The sequence below is a fragment of the Lepidochelys kempii genome, chromosome 3, assembly GCF_965140285.1.
Source record: "Lepidochelys kempii isolate rLepKem1 chromosome 3, rLepKem1.hap1, whole genome shotgun sequence".
NCBI lineage: Eukaryota > Metazoa > Chordata > Testudines > Cheloniidae > Lepidochelys > Lepidochelys kempii.
In genome coordinates this window covers 146944025-146960183 of record NC_136382.1, presented here as the reverse complement: position 1 = coordinate 146960183, position 16159 = coordinate 146944025, and the positions used below count along the sequence as shown (strand labels likewise).

At 40.8% G+C, this 16159-nt stretch overlaps 1 protein-coding gene across 2 annotated transcripts in view; it reads left to right on the top strand.

Moving 5' to 3' along the window:
* Positions 1-15769, top strand: part of RMDN2 (regulator of microtubule dynamics 2) — a 74001-nt gene extending 58232 nt beyond the window's left edge. The window contains exons 11-12 of one of the 2 annotated variants that reach the window (XR_012158182.2): positions 5022-5193; positions 12722-15769. Coding sequence is in view for 1 of the 2 variants with exons in the window: in XM_073338402.1 (XP_073194503.1) it covers positions 12722-12775 (54 nt within the window). In the remaining variant the exon portion in view is untranslated. The remainder of the gene's footprint in view (positions 1-5021; positions 5194-12721) is intronic. The other variant, XM_073338402.1, reaches the window with a different exon arrangement.
* The last annotated feature ends 390 nt before the right edge of the window (positions 15770-16159 follow it).

The window sequence follows — 16159 nt, the reverse complement described above, 5'->3', positions numbered from 1 at the left end:
AAAAAGGAGGTGTGAGTTTGTATATGCATATAGTATTAAAAATACAGTTCTCAGCAAGCAAAGGAGGCCTAGTGTTGCAGAACTGAAAGCACCGATTCCTTGTTTTTAACAAAGAATCTTGTATATTGTCAGTGGTGAAACTTGTAGCAGCAAGAACCTAAAAATATAGTTTTAATATGTCCAAGTATAAAAAGCAAAACAAGAAAAATAACTTGCTTTTATATCCTCCATGTGGGCCACAGTGAAGATACCATGCTTGTCTATTGGGAACAATGAATTAATCGCTAAGCAGTATAATAAAAGATTTAGTAGCATGTTACCCGAAAAAATTAGAAGGTTCCAATCATCCATGGCCCCATATAAAAATAAACGTGAGGAACTGTGGTTATAAACGCCTGCCTCCCCTATCCCCCAAAAAAGAGTTGTCATTTCAGAAGAGCTGAAAACAGCAAAGCAGGAAGCGCTATCCATTTACACTGGAAGATGTATCCAATCCAGACAAAAATTATATTAAACTGGAGTTAAGATGGAGACTATATATAAGTATATTAATGGTGGTACAATGTATTGGCATACTGTAGTTATCAAAAAACTACTACTAAAAACACAAGAAATTCAGAATTAAGGTTAAACATCAAAGAAACAAGGAGGGTGAGGTAATATCTTTTATTGGACCAACTTCTGTTGGTGAGAAAGACAAGCTTTCAAGCTACGCCTGAAGAAGAGCTCTTGTGTCGCTTGGAAGCTTGTCTCTCTCACCAACAGAAGCTGGTCCAATAAAAGATATTACCTCATTTATAATCTCTCTTAATTCCTGGGACCAACATGGCTACAATAACCCTGCAGACATTAAAGAAACACACATTTGAATGTTATAGAAATGCACAATGAAGATATTGTCAGGAGACCGGGTCTGAGGCATTCATGCCTAGTGGTCAGAGTCCAAATGCCAGAGCCCTGGCTCAAGACAAGGCCAGAACCAGGGTCGAAGGTCAGAACTGGAGTCAGAAGCCAAATGACAGAGCCAATGGTAAAGACCGAGTCAGAATCAGGAATCAGAGCTGAGGATCAAAACTGGATTACCGGGGTGTCCGGGAAGAACATAAGAATGGCCATACTGGGTCAGACCCAAGGTCCATCCAGCTCAGTATCCTATCTACTGACAGTGGCCAATGCCAGGTTTCCCAGAGGGAGTGAACCTAACAGGTAATGATCAAGTGATCTCTCTCCTGCCATCCATCTCCACCCTCTGACAAACAGAGTCTAGGAACACCATTCCTTACCCATCCTGGCTAATAGCCATTAATGGACTTCACCTCCATGAATTTATCCAATTCTCTTTTAAACCCTGTTATAGTTCTAGCCTTCACAACCTTCTCAGGCAAGGAGTTCCACAGGTTGACTGTGCACTGTGTGAAGAAGGACTTCCTTTTATTTGTTTTAAACCTGCTGCCCATTAATTTCATTTGGTGGCCCCTAGTTCTTATATTATGGGAACAAGTAAATAACTTTTCCTTATTCACTTTCTCCACACCACTCATGATTTTATATACCTCTATCATATCCCCCCTTAGTCTCCTCTTTTCCAAGCTGAAAAGTCCTAGCCTCTTTAATCTGTCCTCATATGGGACCCGTTCCAAACCCCTAATCATCTTAGTTGCCCTTCTCTGAACCTTTTCTAATGCCAGTATATATTTTTTGAGATGAGACCACATCTGTACGCAATATTCAAGAGGTGGGCATACCATGGATTTATATAAGGGCAATAAGATATTCTCCGTCTTATTCTCTATCCCTTTTTTAATTATTCCTAACATCCTGTTTGCTTTTTTGACTGCCGTTGCACACTGCATGAACGTCTTCAGAGAACTATCCATGATGACTCCAAGATCTCTTTCCTGATTAGTTGTAGCTAAATTAACCCCCATCATATTGTATGTATAGTTAGGGTTATTTTTTTTCAATGTGGATTACTTTACATTTATCCACATTAAATTTCATTTGCCATTTTGTTGCCTAATCACTTAGTTTTGTGAGATCTTTTTGAAGTTCTTCACAGTCTGCTTTGGTCTTAACTATCTTGAGCAGTGTAGTATCATCTGCAAACTTTGCCACCTCACTGATTACCCCTTTCTCCAGATCATTTATGAATAAGTTGAATAGGATTGGTCCTAGGACTGACCCTTGAGGAACACCACTGGTTACCCCTCTCCATACTGAAAATTTACCATTTATTCCTACCCTTTGTTCCCTGTCTTTTAACCAGTTCTCAATCCATGAAAGGATCTTCCCTCTTATCCCATGACAACTTAATTTACATAAGAGCCTTTGGTGAGGGACTTCGTCGAAGGCTTTCTGGAAATCTAAGTACACTATGTCTACTGGATCCCCGTTGTCCACATGTTTGTTGACCTCTTCAAAGAACTCTAATAGATTAGTAAGACATGATTTCCCTTTACAGAAACCATGCTGATTTTTGCCCAACAATTTATGTTCTTCTATGTGTCTGACAATTTTATTCTTTACTATTGTCTCAACTAATTTAGCAAGAATTTTTAATGACTCTGTAAACTGAGGGGTTGTACTGTATGATTGAAGAATTGCTAACATAGTTCCTATTTTTAAGAAAGGGGAAAAAAAAAGTCATCCGGGTAATTATAGGCCTGTTAGTTTGACATCTGTGGTATGCAAGGTCTTGGAAAAAATTTTGAAGGAGAAGGTAGTTAAGGACATTGAAGTCAATGGTAAATGGGACAAAATACAACATAGTTTTACAAAAGGTAGATCGTGCCAAACCAACCTGATCTCCTTCTTTGAGAAAGTAACAGATTTTTTAGACAAAGAAAACGCAGTGGATCGATTTTAGTAAAGCATTTGATACCGTGCCACATGGGGAATTATGAGTTAAATTGGATAAGATGGGGCTCAATGGGAAAATTGAAAGGTGGATAAGGAACTGGTTAAAGGGGAGACTACAACGGGTCCTACTGAAAGGTGAACTGTCAGGCTGGAGGGAGGTTACCAGTGGAGTTCCTCAAGGATCGGTTTTGGGACCAGTCTTATTTAATCTTTTTATTACTGACCTTGGCACAAAAAGTGGGAGTGTGCTAATAAAGTTTGCGGATGATACAAAGCTGGGAGGTATTGCCAATTTAGAGGAGGACAGGGATACCCTACAGGAGGATCTGGATGACGTTGTAAACTGGAGTAATAGTAATAGGATGAAATTTAATAGTGAGAAGTGTAAGGGCATGCATTTAGGGATTAATAACAAGAATTTTAGTTATAAGCTAGGGACGCATCAATTAGAAGTAACGGAGGAGGAAAAGGACCTTGGAGTATTGGTTGATCATAAGATGACTATGAGCCGCCAGTGTGATATGGCTGTGAAAAAAGCTAATGCGGTCTTGGGATGCATCAGAAGAGGTATTTCCAGTAGGGATAAGGAGGTTTTAGTACCGTTATACAAGGCACTGGTGAGACCTCACCTGGAATACTGTGTGCAGTTCTGGTCTCCCATGTTTAAGAAGGATGAATTCAGATTGGAACAGGTACAGAGAAGGGCTACTAGGATGATCCGAGGAATGGAAAACTTGTCTTATGAAAGGAGACTCAAGGAGCTTGGCTTGTTTAGCCTAACTAAAAGAAGGTTGAGGGGAGATATGATTGCTCTCTATAAATATATCAGAGGGATAAATACCGGAGAGGGAGAGGAATTAGTTAAGCTCCGTACCAATGTGGACACAAGAACAAATGGATATAAACTGGCCACTAGGAAATTTAGACTAGAAATTAGACGAAGGTTTTTAACCATCAGAGGAGTGAAGTTTTGGAATAGCCTTCCAAGGGAAGCAGTGGGGGCAAAAGATCTATCTGGCTTTAAGATTAAACTCGATAAGTTTATGGAGGAGATGGTATGATGGGATAACATGGTTTTGGTAATTATATATTCATGGTAAATAGGCCTAATGGCCTGTGATGGGCTATTAGATGGGGTGGGATCTGAGTTACCCAGGAAAGAATTTTCTGTAGTATCTGGCTGATGAGTCTTGCCCATATGCTCAGGATTTAGCTGACTGCCATATTTGGGGTTGGGAAGGAATTTTCCTCCAGAGCAGATTGGAAGAGGCCCTGGAGGTTTTTCACCTTCTTCTTTAGCATGGGGCACGGGTCACTTGCTGGAGGATTCTCTGTTCCTTGAAGTCTTTAAACTACGATTTGAGGACTTCAATAGTACAGATATAGGTGTGAGGTTTTTTTTGTAGGAGTGGTGGGTGAAATTCTTTGGCCTGCGTTGTGCAGGAGGTCAGGCTAGATGATCATAATGGTCCCTTCTGACCTAAATATCTATGAATCTATGAATTTGCCCGGTACAGACGTTAGACCTACCGGTCTGTAATTGCCGGGATCACCTCAAGAGCCCTTCTTAAATATTGGCGTTACATTAGCTATCTTCCAGTCATTGAATACAGAAGTGGATTTAAAGGACAGGTGACAAACCATAGTTAATAGTTCCGCAATTTCACATTTGAGTTCTTTCAGAACTCTTGCGTGAATGCCATCTGGTCCCAGTGACTTGTTACTGTTAAGTTTCTCAATTAATTCCAAAATCACCTCTAGTGACACTTCAATCTGTGACAATTCCTCAGATTTGTCATCTACGAAAGACAGCTCAGGTTTGGGACTCTCCCTTACATCCTCAGCTGTGAAGGAATTCATTTAGCAAAGAATTCATTTAGTTTCGCTGCAATGACTTTATCATCTTTAAGTGCTCCTTTTGTATCTCGATCGTCCAGGGGCCCCACTGGTTGTTTAGCAGGCTTCCTGCTTCTGATGTACTTAAAAAACATTTTATTATCTTTTGAGTTTTTGGCTAGCTGTTTTTCAAACTCCTTTTTGGCTTTTCTTATTACATTTAATTTGACAATGTTTATGCTCCTTTCTATTTACCTCAATAGGATTTGACTTCCACTTTTTAAAAGATGTCTTTTTATCTCTCACTGCTTCTTTTAACACTTTAGCACGTAAATAGTGTGGCACTGATCCTGAACATGCTATGTTCAAATACAGCTGTCTGACCAGTCACCAAAACATCAACTATGACTACAGCTATGACATCCAAGAGTGCTATATGACCCATTTTGCCACCAGATGGATTAAATGATGTGTTGCTACAGTAAAAATGTTATTAAAGTAAGTTTTAGTTAAGAGAATACTTTACCATTTCATTTTACAGTTTGTTACAAAATTAGATTTTGCTTTAAGATAACTTTCTCTGAATATTAGGATCTATGTCACAATAGTAAAAGACTAAGAGCTAAATATATACAGCTTGACTGAGTGATCATTAATACCCTGATCCTCCATATAGGCAGCCCATTGGGCTGACATAGAGCCCCACTGATGTCGATGAGGTCTGCCTATGAACAGCTCCATTAAAGGATCAGGGTGTAAGGTGGCACATGATAACCATTCAAGAGTATTTGAAAGTACAAATAATTTCTCCCTTCTCAGTGTTAAGACTAAGGTAGTATAACAAGTAGTAATGGAGTAAAACTAAGACGAGCATTAAGACTATTGGCAGGAGCAGGTCTGGTTCTGAGGTAAGAGCAGGGCTGGGACAGGATGGGAACAAGACGAGATGCAGGGCACGATCTGGGCTGGAGCTGTAGAGGAGCAGGGTTTGGTGAGAGGTAAGCACAAGAAAGCAGGGAGGGCGTGGGTGTATTTAAGAACTGGCCTGCTAGCTTCCTGAGCTAATCAGGCAGGGCAGTCCATCAGGCAGCCTAGGTGACTCATTAGGGCATCAGGAATACTGCAGCTGCAGGGCCTTACTCCTGACCGGCATCCATTGCCTGATGACCGTAGTAGGTTAGCAGGAGCCAGGGATTTACTAAGGATTACAGCAGCTCTTGAAAATATTAAAAAGTCCATGAGGAGGAGGCAGATGGACTGGAAACAAGGATTAAGATCTGGAACTTGTGGGATCAAGAGTAGAGGGCAGATGAGTCAAGGTACTTAGCTGGGAAATGTGAAAATCTGAAGAATCCCTTGATATTGGACAAGAATGCAGCAACAGGGGAAGAACTCAGCCTGTGCAGGTTTTTTTGTGTATATAAATAACCATGACAGACCTCCCTAGTGATAGATTCACATTTTCAACAGTTTGCATAGGAAAGGGCTAAAGACACTCACATGTATATTTTTGCACTATATATATGTGCATGTGTATATATAGAGAGAAAGTATGTGTGTGTATACACACACACACACACACACACACACACACAAAATAAATGAGTGTGTATATGAGAGAAAGAGAGAGAATTGCAGTCTCCATCAGTCATTTGACCCCTTTGAAAGTTTGCTGTACCTGCGCAGGGGTGGCAGGTGTGTAGAAATTTTGGTGGTGCCCACAACCCACCCACGCCAAACTCCGCCCCCCACCTGCCTAAGGCTCTGGGAGGGAGTTTGGGTGGGGGAGGGGGTCTGGGGTGCATGCTCTGGGATGGAGTTTGGGTGCTGGGTGTAGGCTCCGGGCTGGGGCAGGGGGTGGGGGTGCAGGAGGGGATGAGGGGTGCAGGCTCTGGGAGGGAGTTTGGGGGTGCAAGGGTAAGGGCTGTGGGGCTGAGGATGAGAGGTTTGTGGTGTGGGAGGGGGCTCAGGGCTGGGGCAGAGGATTAAGGTGCGGGGGGATGAGGGCTGGGGATGAGAGGTTTGGGGTGTGGGAGGGCAGGATAAGAATAGGGGGCACTAGGACCCTGCGGCAGCAGTTGATGCGGGGAGCTGGCAGAGCAGAGTCAGCATGAGCTTCAGGCTCCGGGGTGGAGGAGGTGAGCAGGGGCGGCAAGTGGGGGCCTGGGGACATTCGGGGGAGGGGCGGCAGGCGGGGCCGGGGGAGAGACCTGGCCCCAAACATTGGTGGAACCGGGCCCTGAATATTGCTGGAGCCCAGGCACCACGAGTGTATATAACTCACCGCCCCACAGGTTATTTTGATGTTTGAAACACTCTTGCATCATCTTAAATGTGCTTTTCCCAATCTCACGAACTGTTCACCCTTACTAGGTCTTGCCAAGATACTTCAAATAAACCTAATCTGAAATTTCTGTGACAAGTTGGTTTGTAGATATGGCATGGGAGTACAAAAGTACCAAATTTTAAGGGGAAATTACCTTTATTGAGTATTTGGGATTGGGGAGGAATCAGGATTTTTCGTCAAAAATAAGTCTCAAACTCAACCATAGAGAGGCTGCCTCTTTTCCATAATCCTGCCATGGGAAGAGAGCTAGAAATCTTGGTAAACCACCATGGTTGTATGATTGGAGCAGAGAAGGGCATGGGTTATATTCTGTTTGTGGAGAAATTGATACCAAAGGCATTAGATATTGATTTGGTTGGGGATTCCCTTTGCACTGAATGTGACTGTTTGAATTTCAGTAAAGGGCCCAGCCAGAATAGGCAATCTTTGGGGCACCATAATTTACTCTTACAGACTAACAACTGAAACATGCTGCTTAAAAACAGACTATATGTTAAGGTACTAAATTTATAAAACAGAAGATTAACACCTTCTATATTCTCCTTTTCTTTTTTTTACCTCTCTCTCATACATTATAATCTACATGGTTTTTAAGTTATTGCCAAAAGGCTTGACTTTTTCTATTGCTTACATTTTTTTCACAGTCCAAAAAAGTATATGGGGAGATGACCTGGATATTTGCATTTTTTTGATTGGGGGCACACTTGTGTGGTAATTTTTATACATATTAATAAACTATCCTACCTCTATGTATTGAGTTTAACATGTTATGATGAAACTGATGATTAGTTTATTACTAAGCAGTCATGGCAGCATACTCTCAAATGTAAGTAGGGTGACCAGACATTCCGACATTATCAGGACCGTTCCTATATTAGGGGCTTTGTCTTATATATGCAATATACCTAATGCCCTGGGGAGAAAAAAAAATGGTCATCCCGATTTTTCATACTTGCTATCCAGTCACCCTAAATGTTTGAACATAGGTGTCAGTGTAATAAAAATGTGATTGATTGATTGCAGTGTGGGCCATGTTGGTGCTTCAAGGACTAGTTACGGACATGTAGGAGAAATATAAATTGAGATGGTAGCACATGCCAGGATTGAAAGGAGGTGCAATTAGTTTCATTTTCCTGAAGGGAGGCTCAGCTTTCAAAAATTTGGGATATGCTGCTGCTAACTGTGCTAAAATGAAACCAAATTAAGTGGTGAAATTTGGTTTTCAAGGTTGGACAAAGAGCCAGTCAGGATATAAAACTTTACATAACTGATGATCAGTATAAATTGAACCTCAAGTCATCTGTCGAAGACATACCTCTGCAACACAAATCCTAGAAATAGCTGAAATATGAGTTTTCAGTCATTTTGATAATTTTTTAAATAAAGTGTCATTAGAACATGCAGCATTGCAAACAGTCAACTGCATGTTTTTCATTTTGGTGGCATTGATAATTAGAAGTCTTGAGAAATCATGGCTCATTTCCAGAGGAAGACATTAGAAATATGTGAGACAGTAAAACGCCCTGTCTTGTGACATACAGTAACAACACAGAAAATTGCAAGTGGGTGACTGCAGTGATTTATTGAAATATCTAAGGAGGAAAGCAATATTATGAAATTATATTTAAACTGATGACTACTGCAGTTATGCTTATTATATATGAAGTGCCTGCGGTAGTTATTAAATTGGGAACAGGCAGCAGGTTAGTTTATATAACTAAATATATTGTCCACAAGAGATTTTACTCTAATTGGCCACCATTGTGTGTGATTGGGTCTCTCTCGTAGTGTACTTGAGGGTGTCTCATGGACCTGTACAGGAATTATATAGCTATAACCAGAAGTTATGAGAGTGGTTCTCAAAACATGGTAACATCAATGCTGTCCATTTAATGAATATTAGAGTATAGTTTTGGACCCTGATGGCCAAACTCTGAACTGATGAAACAAGCCTTGTAGCCCCATTGACTTCAGTGAAGTCATACCTGATGGATAGCAGTCTAGAATTTGGCCCCAATAGCACAAAGTTATGTTCTGGTTTGCTGGTGCACCCATTTTGCAATGTTGCCATGATGTGTCGACTCCCAGTGATGCACAGTTGGGGCTTTATCACCAAACACACGTTAAGTATCCATTGTGCTGAATGTTTCATGCATAAGGAAATAGCTGAGAGATGGGAGGTAAAAATAAAGATTTTTATCTTTCTCCCATATTTTTATTTGCAGTTAAAGAAAAACATTCAGAAATTAGCTGCAAAACACCCGCAGATTAAGGCTAGCAAACCTCTCTCCCCAACAACCTCTTCTCCCTTTCCTGTTCTCAACAACCTCCCTTTCCTCTTTGTCCCCTTTCTCAGCTGCCTCTCTTTACTTTTTCTATCTCTAATCCCTCAGATCTTTCTCTCCGTTGCTAAATTCCCTGAAGTTGATGGACAAAAGAGAGACATCTAAACAGGAAGAGAAGGGAGCGGGGGGTGGATGAGCCCATAACCTTAAATGTCCTTTAGGGAGCAGTTTATGGCCCACAGAACATATGGAACTCACATTTGATTGTAAAAATATATTAGAAGCGTTTAACCAATGTGTGTTTTTCAGTAGAAAGTCAAAGTTGAAAATGGCAATTGGTCCTACCTACTCAGCTAGAGCCAATCTTCAACCTAGGAGTGAACAACTGGGTCTCTTGCCAACAAACTGCTTTCCTGGTCTCCAGAAGGAGATCAAGGCCTTCCCATCCTCCCAGCTACAAATGAATCAATATGATTGTTCATCCCTAGAAGATGAGACCCAGTGAATTTCTAAAATGCCTTAAGGGAGAAAGCTGTGCAGGACCAGTGATCCTCTACTCCCACAATAATCAGTGATCTCCTTTACCTCCACACTGCACCTCCGCATGCCAGGTTGACAGCCCTGGAATCTGAGCTCTTCCTCCATAAAGCACGGTCACAGTCAACAGCAGTGCAAGCTTTTCTTCCCTGCCAGTGTGCTACAACCCTCACCTGGAGGGACCTGTTTCTATTCAGTGTTTGGTTTCTTTGTTGGTATTGCCAGCAAAAATTCCAGTAGTTGTGCTTTTTGCAATGTGGTCTCTTCTCTCTGGATAGAACAATTCACATAGGCCATTAAGCAGGCTCCATGCTATTACCAATCTCTTCTTTCAAGTAGTTTTTAGAGCAGCCACATTTTGGTTTCTTTCTCTAATTTCTTTTCTTAGCAGCAGAGGCAGATGCAGGAAAGATTGCCCAACCTTTAGCTCTGGGTGTGTTGCAACTGTCTGAAAAGATTGCCCAATGTATTAGTCTTGTTTTTCTTCTAAGGAAAGAGAGAAATATGCACGGCTATTTTGGAGATGATTTTTAAAAGGGATAATTTGTGGTGTGAATAAGGAACTCAATCCGTCTTTGAAATACTGAATAAAATTCCCTAGGATATGACAGAACCTGAGAGAAGTATTTATACCTTTTGGCTGAGAGAAGTGTGAAAAGACTAGAACTATTTTTTTTTCCCTAACTGTAGCAAGAGTGCCTGTTCAGTTACTTCTGCGTTTAGCCCTGAAAATCATTTCTGAATTCCACTGAATGAACAGTCGTAAATTTGTAAACCTATTATACTTCTGAACCAAGATTGTGGCAGTTTCTTGATGCGAGGATTGTGTGTTTTCCAACTCTGTATTAAGAGCCAATGGCTATGGCTACACTGGCACTTGACAGCACTGTAACTTTCTCGCTCAGGGGTGTGAAAAAACACCCCCTCGCACGCAGCAAGTTACAGCGCTGCAAAGCGCCAGTGTGAACAGTGCCCCAGCGCTCTAAGCTAATCCCCTCGTGGAGGTGGACTACCAGGAGCGCTGGGAGAGCTCTCCCCCAGCGCTGGAGCATGACCATGCTCTCACTTCAGAGCACTGCCACGGGAGCGCTTTGAAGTTTTGAGTGTAGCCATACTCTTAGACCAGACACTCTGCGGGGGTGCAGTGGCATGAAATTTAAGAGGTGTGGGATATAATGTGATATTTCTTCCCGTTACCAAGAGTATTCTGGCAAGAGTGTACAGGCTGTACGATATGTGCCTTTCAAGACTCTGATAAATGATTAGGTGGATAGTATAGCCTATTGTTGCCAGTGAGAGCACATATTCAAAGGACTTATACAGCTAACGTATTTATGCCTTAATCCGGCCTGATAGTATAATATCATTTGACATTTCTTGCATATGTTTTCTATCAGTTTCAAATATTTCTCTTTATTCCACCATGTCATTATAGACAACTAACCAAAATAAAGAGGAGCAGGAGTTTATTCACCCATAAACTATATTTTAAAATGTTCTGTATTTTGTTCCAGTTCTTTGATTGAATAACACAGTGATCCTGAAATTAAGTGATTGCTTCACTGTCTTGGTCTGCAGAATTTTCTTTTAGAAAATTTCCTTTGCAGCATTACCTTGGCGGTTGAAGAAACCACGGCTTCTAATTTTGGAAATACTAGTACAGAACACCTGTTGTGTGCATGCCTATGCTTTGGTGCATGTGAACCCCGAACTTGTGTGTGTGAATCAGGTGTTTTCACCCCTACTTCTTTGTGTGCATCATGTACAGACTTTTAAAAATGTAGCTTTATCTGAATTGATACTGGCTTTGTGAGATGGAAGTTTGTGCATGGGCAGGGAGAAGTAACACACAGGTGGCAATTTTCAGGAGAAATGCTTCAATGACTAGATCATCATATTTTAGAGCTGATATTTTGTATAAATACAAAAATACCTTTGGATAATGGATTATATTTAATGGCCAAAACGTAATCATTTATGACCTTCAAAAGAATTCGGTTGGCCAGGTTTTGCCTTTAGGCACGGCCTTGTGTAAGCTGTTTACCTGTATACTGCCCTAGGAGGAGCCCAAAGTTATTTTCCTGCTCCCCGCTTATTTCCAAGTGAGAGTAACCTGCCGTACTATAGCAGTAGCAGATTACTACCTTTGCCCCCATGATGCCTCAACTCTACTGGCTGTAGTATGTGTAAGGGGGGGAGGAGGGCTGGGGGTGGAGCCAAAACTGTATCACCCCTCCACTCCTCACCCACATGTACAGGGGAGGGGGAACTACCAGGCATGCAGCCCCTTCTCTTCCACTGCATGCCTGGAACTGGGAGGAGGGGAGGGAAGGGTATATCGACACATAGGGTTAGGGCAGGATCTGGCCCTAAATCATTAGGTATGTTTCTCATATTTTCTTGATAATTGGATGATAGAGTTCCAAAGAAGAGTCAGAGATGCATCCTCTTAGACACAGTATATTCACAGCATACAAACTTCCACACAGAATAGAAGCCAAATGTCTGTTGACCCACACTGTACCCATAAAAGTGTGGGCCTCGCACCAATGCTTCCACACTAAGGATATTACTGGTAAGGTGGAAGTGCTTTGTCAGAGCTGTGTGAAGAAGACTGCCATGGGCTCTACTTCCCCCTCTTCCCCCCCCCCCCCGTTTTACTTGTACGATCACTGAAAAAGAAAAAGTAACTAGTTCAACGATTTGTAGTTGTGGACATTCCATGGCTATTAATTTTACGTAATATCTTTTGTTAATAGAGAAACGTGCGTGAGCACATATTAGCATGATAAAAACAAACTGCAACACACGGGGCATCCCACATCTCATCGCATGTTTGTTTGTTTTCTTGTCTTAGGATAAAGAAGCCCAGAAAGATTTAGAAGCTTTACTTCTAACGTTGCAGCTGTGACGAAAAGCACTTTTAGCTCTTCATGCCATGATGATCTTGTAGAAGAACCATAGAGAATAGTCCCTGGGAGTCTGATCCAAAGCTCATGGAAGCTAGTAGAAAGACTACCTTTGACTTCAGTCATTTTTGGATCAGGCCCTGTAAGTGGATGGCAATTGGGATATGAAATTGATGCATTCTATCTTTTTGATTCATAGCTTTATTTTTAATTTTTGGATCTACGGTTTGTTTTAAATTATTTTTGCTGGAAGTATAATCTCTCATTATAAAGTCCACTGCTGGCAATGGACACCACATAGGCAAGAACACCAAATGCATTAACTGTGTTCTTGGAATGATTAATCAACTAAACTGCAATGCTAGCACAGAATTGTATGGAGCAATTTCTTTGTTTCTACATTAAATTATGTTTCTACGAATTTATCTATATAAATGTATATGAAGGTACATCATAAACCTATGTATGTGTGTTCCTCTGCTTTTACTCACAAGAAATGTGTAAGACTGATGGAAGTTAAGGAAAAAGGGATAGTCTTAAAAAAAACTATTTTGACTTTAGCCTATTTTTAATTTTAGATGGAAGTGTGAACACTTTATAAATCATGTTTTAAAGTCCTATTTTATGTTACTTGAAGGGAAAATATTAAAAATTGGACCAATGAAATGAAATATTGTGGTTAAATCTGTTAGAAGTGTGATACTTGAGCCCCACCAGGTAGATGAATCCTGGTCATTTGTCTTTGAATAATAAATAGCCTGTTGCGGTATTGTCAGTCTGGCTTTGAGAGCCCCTTCCCCCATGTGTAACATTTGTTGATCTTTCATGTCATTTGTGTAATGTGGCTTATGTATACATATGTAATAACTGAGACCAGTTTCTTCTGCTTAATCAAACCAAGAGTTTATGGAACAGAAGGAGTTTAAATGTTAGAGGAAAGGCAGAGAAATCGTTTTGTTTGCTCAGGGCCTGATCCAAAATCCACTGAAGTCAGTGAAAAAACTCCGACTGCCCTTAATGAATTATGGGTCATGATCTTAATCTGGATTAAAGTATGTGGCCAGAACAAGAAAATGTTCCCATAAATGAAACATAAAAACAGGTGAATATATAAGCAAGAGCCAGTGAATATATGAGCAAGAGCAAGCATCATTTCAGACAAAGGGCCATATATTTTCCTTTATGTTTAAAACATCCAGGAGAGGAGCACTCACTTCCCTAGTTTCATGCAATTTTGTTATAGCCATGTTGGTCCGAGGATATCAGAGAGACAAGGTGGGTGAGGTAACATCTTTTATTGGACCAACTTCTGTTGGTGAAAGACCTGAAGGAGAGCTCTGTGTATCTCAAAAGCTTGTCTCTTTCACCAGCAGAAGTTCGACCAGTGAAAGATATTTCCTCACCCACCTTGGTTCCCTAGTTTCATCACCTTTAGGGAGCTACTGATTGACTTCATTAACTTCTTGGAACCTTTAGGCAGCGTGGAAGAGACCGAGCTACTACCAATATATAGCTGTGACCTCTGCTTATCATGCTGACTAGTATTATTGTTTTCTTATGCTCTCCCAATCTGCTTGAATCTCTGTCTCTTTTCTTATGCTTAGATTGTAAGCTCTCTGGGACAATGATTTTTTTGTACCGTGTTGTATAGGGCTAAGTGCAGTGCTTTACTGCAATAAAAGTAATACTCTCAGATATTGCTTGCTGATCTCCATCCTAGTCATGGATCAGGATTACATTGCAGCAGGCACGTACATTCACATAGTAAGAGACAGTCCCTGCCTCAAAGAGCTTACAGTCTCAATCATGTTTTGTAATATTAATTTAGTAGGTCGTATATCAACAGTAATTATGTCATAATGAAAATTTTACATTTAGAGAGCTACCATCTTTCATTCTGCAGAATCCCAAAGTTCTTTACCAAGCTTCACTAAATTCGCTAAACCACCATCTCTCAAAGCAATATAGAAGCTGTTCAAAAGCACTAGGTGACCAAATAGTTTAGTAAAAAAAGTGAAAACTCCTCTATCCAATTATTTTTTAAAACTCTTATAATATTTAAAGCATCTCCAAAAATATGGAAAGGAAGCTACCAGGGGAATGTAGGTAGACATGGATTTACTATCTATCTACCTATTTCTGTCTCTATATAGATCTTTGCATTCTTACTTCTGCCCCTCACGATTGTATCTGAACATCTTCCATGTAAAGTTGTTAGCACCTGTGAAGTCCCTAGTGAACTCCAGGGAATTTGGGGGATTTACCTACAAAGGAATGTATGTGGTCCTCCAGTTTTTTTAATGAGCACAAGAAGTCACAACCTATACTTTAAATCTTATCCAAAACACAGCAACTCCTGTGGTACAGTGACCACCAGCCATCCTAGTTTTCCGTGATATAAAAGCCCAAAATTCTCCAATAAAAACACACAAAAATGCACGTTTTTTTCTGTGATTAAAATGAAAGCTGACAGCCGGAGCCCCACTGCCTGGGGCTGACAGCCAGAGCCCAGCCGCCCGAGGCTGAAGTGTCAATTTCCCATATTCCTGTGCATGCACTAGTGGTATGCGGTTCTATTGTATATGGCTTTTTTTTTTCCACAAAATGTAAAAACTAAATATTCTTTGTAAAAATGCAAATTCCACATTTTTCCATGGGAAATGGATCCCTCGTGACCATGAATACTATGCTCCAACATTTATTCAATACAAATTCAGAGGAGAGAGCAGTACCTGCTTAATCACCAACATCACTTCCTGCAGCACCTGGATTTTCCTTTATACCTAAAGTTATGCTGTGATTTTTAGTGCTTTATGTACCACAGATCCTCTCAAGTAGACCTTGAAACAAATCAAACTGACTGTGAGATCATTCCTGGCAGTGTATAAAAAGCAAGCTTTTCTGATCCATTGTATGTCTGTGTAACCCCTGCATTATGTCACTGGTAAACAAAATACTAGAATGAAAATGAGAACAGGTTTCTGTTTCCTTAAAATGTTAACCCTTTTCAATAAAACGTTTTACTAAATTTCAGTAAACAGGCAGAGATTTTAGAACTGTATTAAGAGGGCTAGAGCAATAGACTGGGACTCAGGAGCTCTGGGTTTCAGTCCTGGTTCTGTCAGTGATCTGCTGGGTGAGCTTAGACAAGTCACCTCACCTCTGTTTCCTTTCCCATCCCATGTCTTCCTAGACTGTAAGCTGTCTGAGAGGGACTGTCTGCTACTCTGTGTTTGTACAGCACCTAGCCCAAATGAGGCACTGCTGTCATATAAATGATTTTCACTGGGTACCAATGGGGCTCTGATAGAAAAAACATATTTAAAGGCTGTCAGCTGTGAATGGGGATAAACTTTTCCAGCCTAACAAGTAAAGAGAACTGGAGT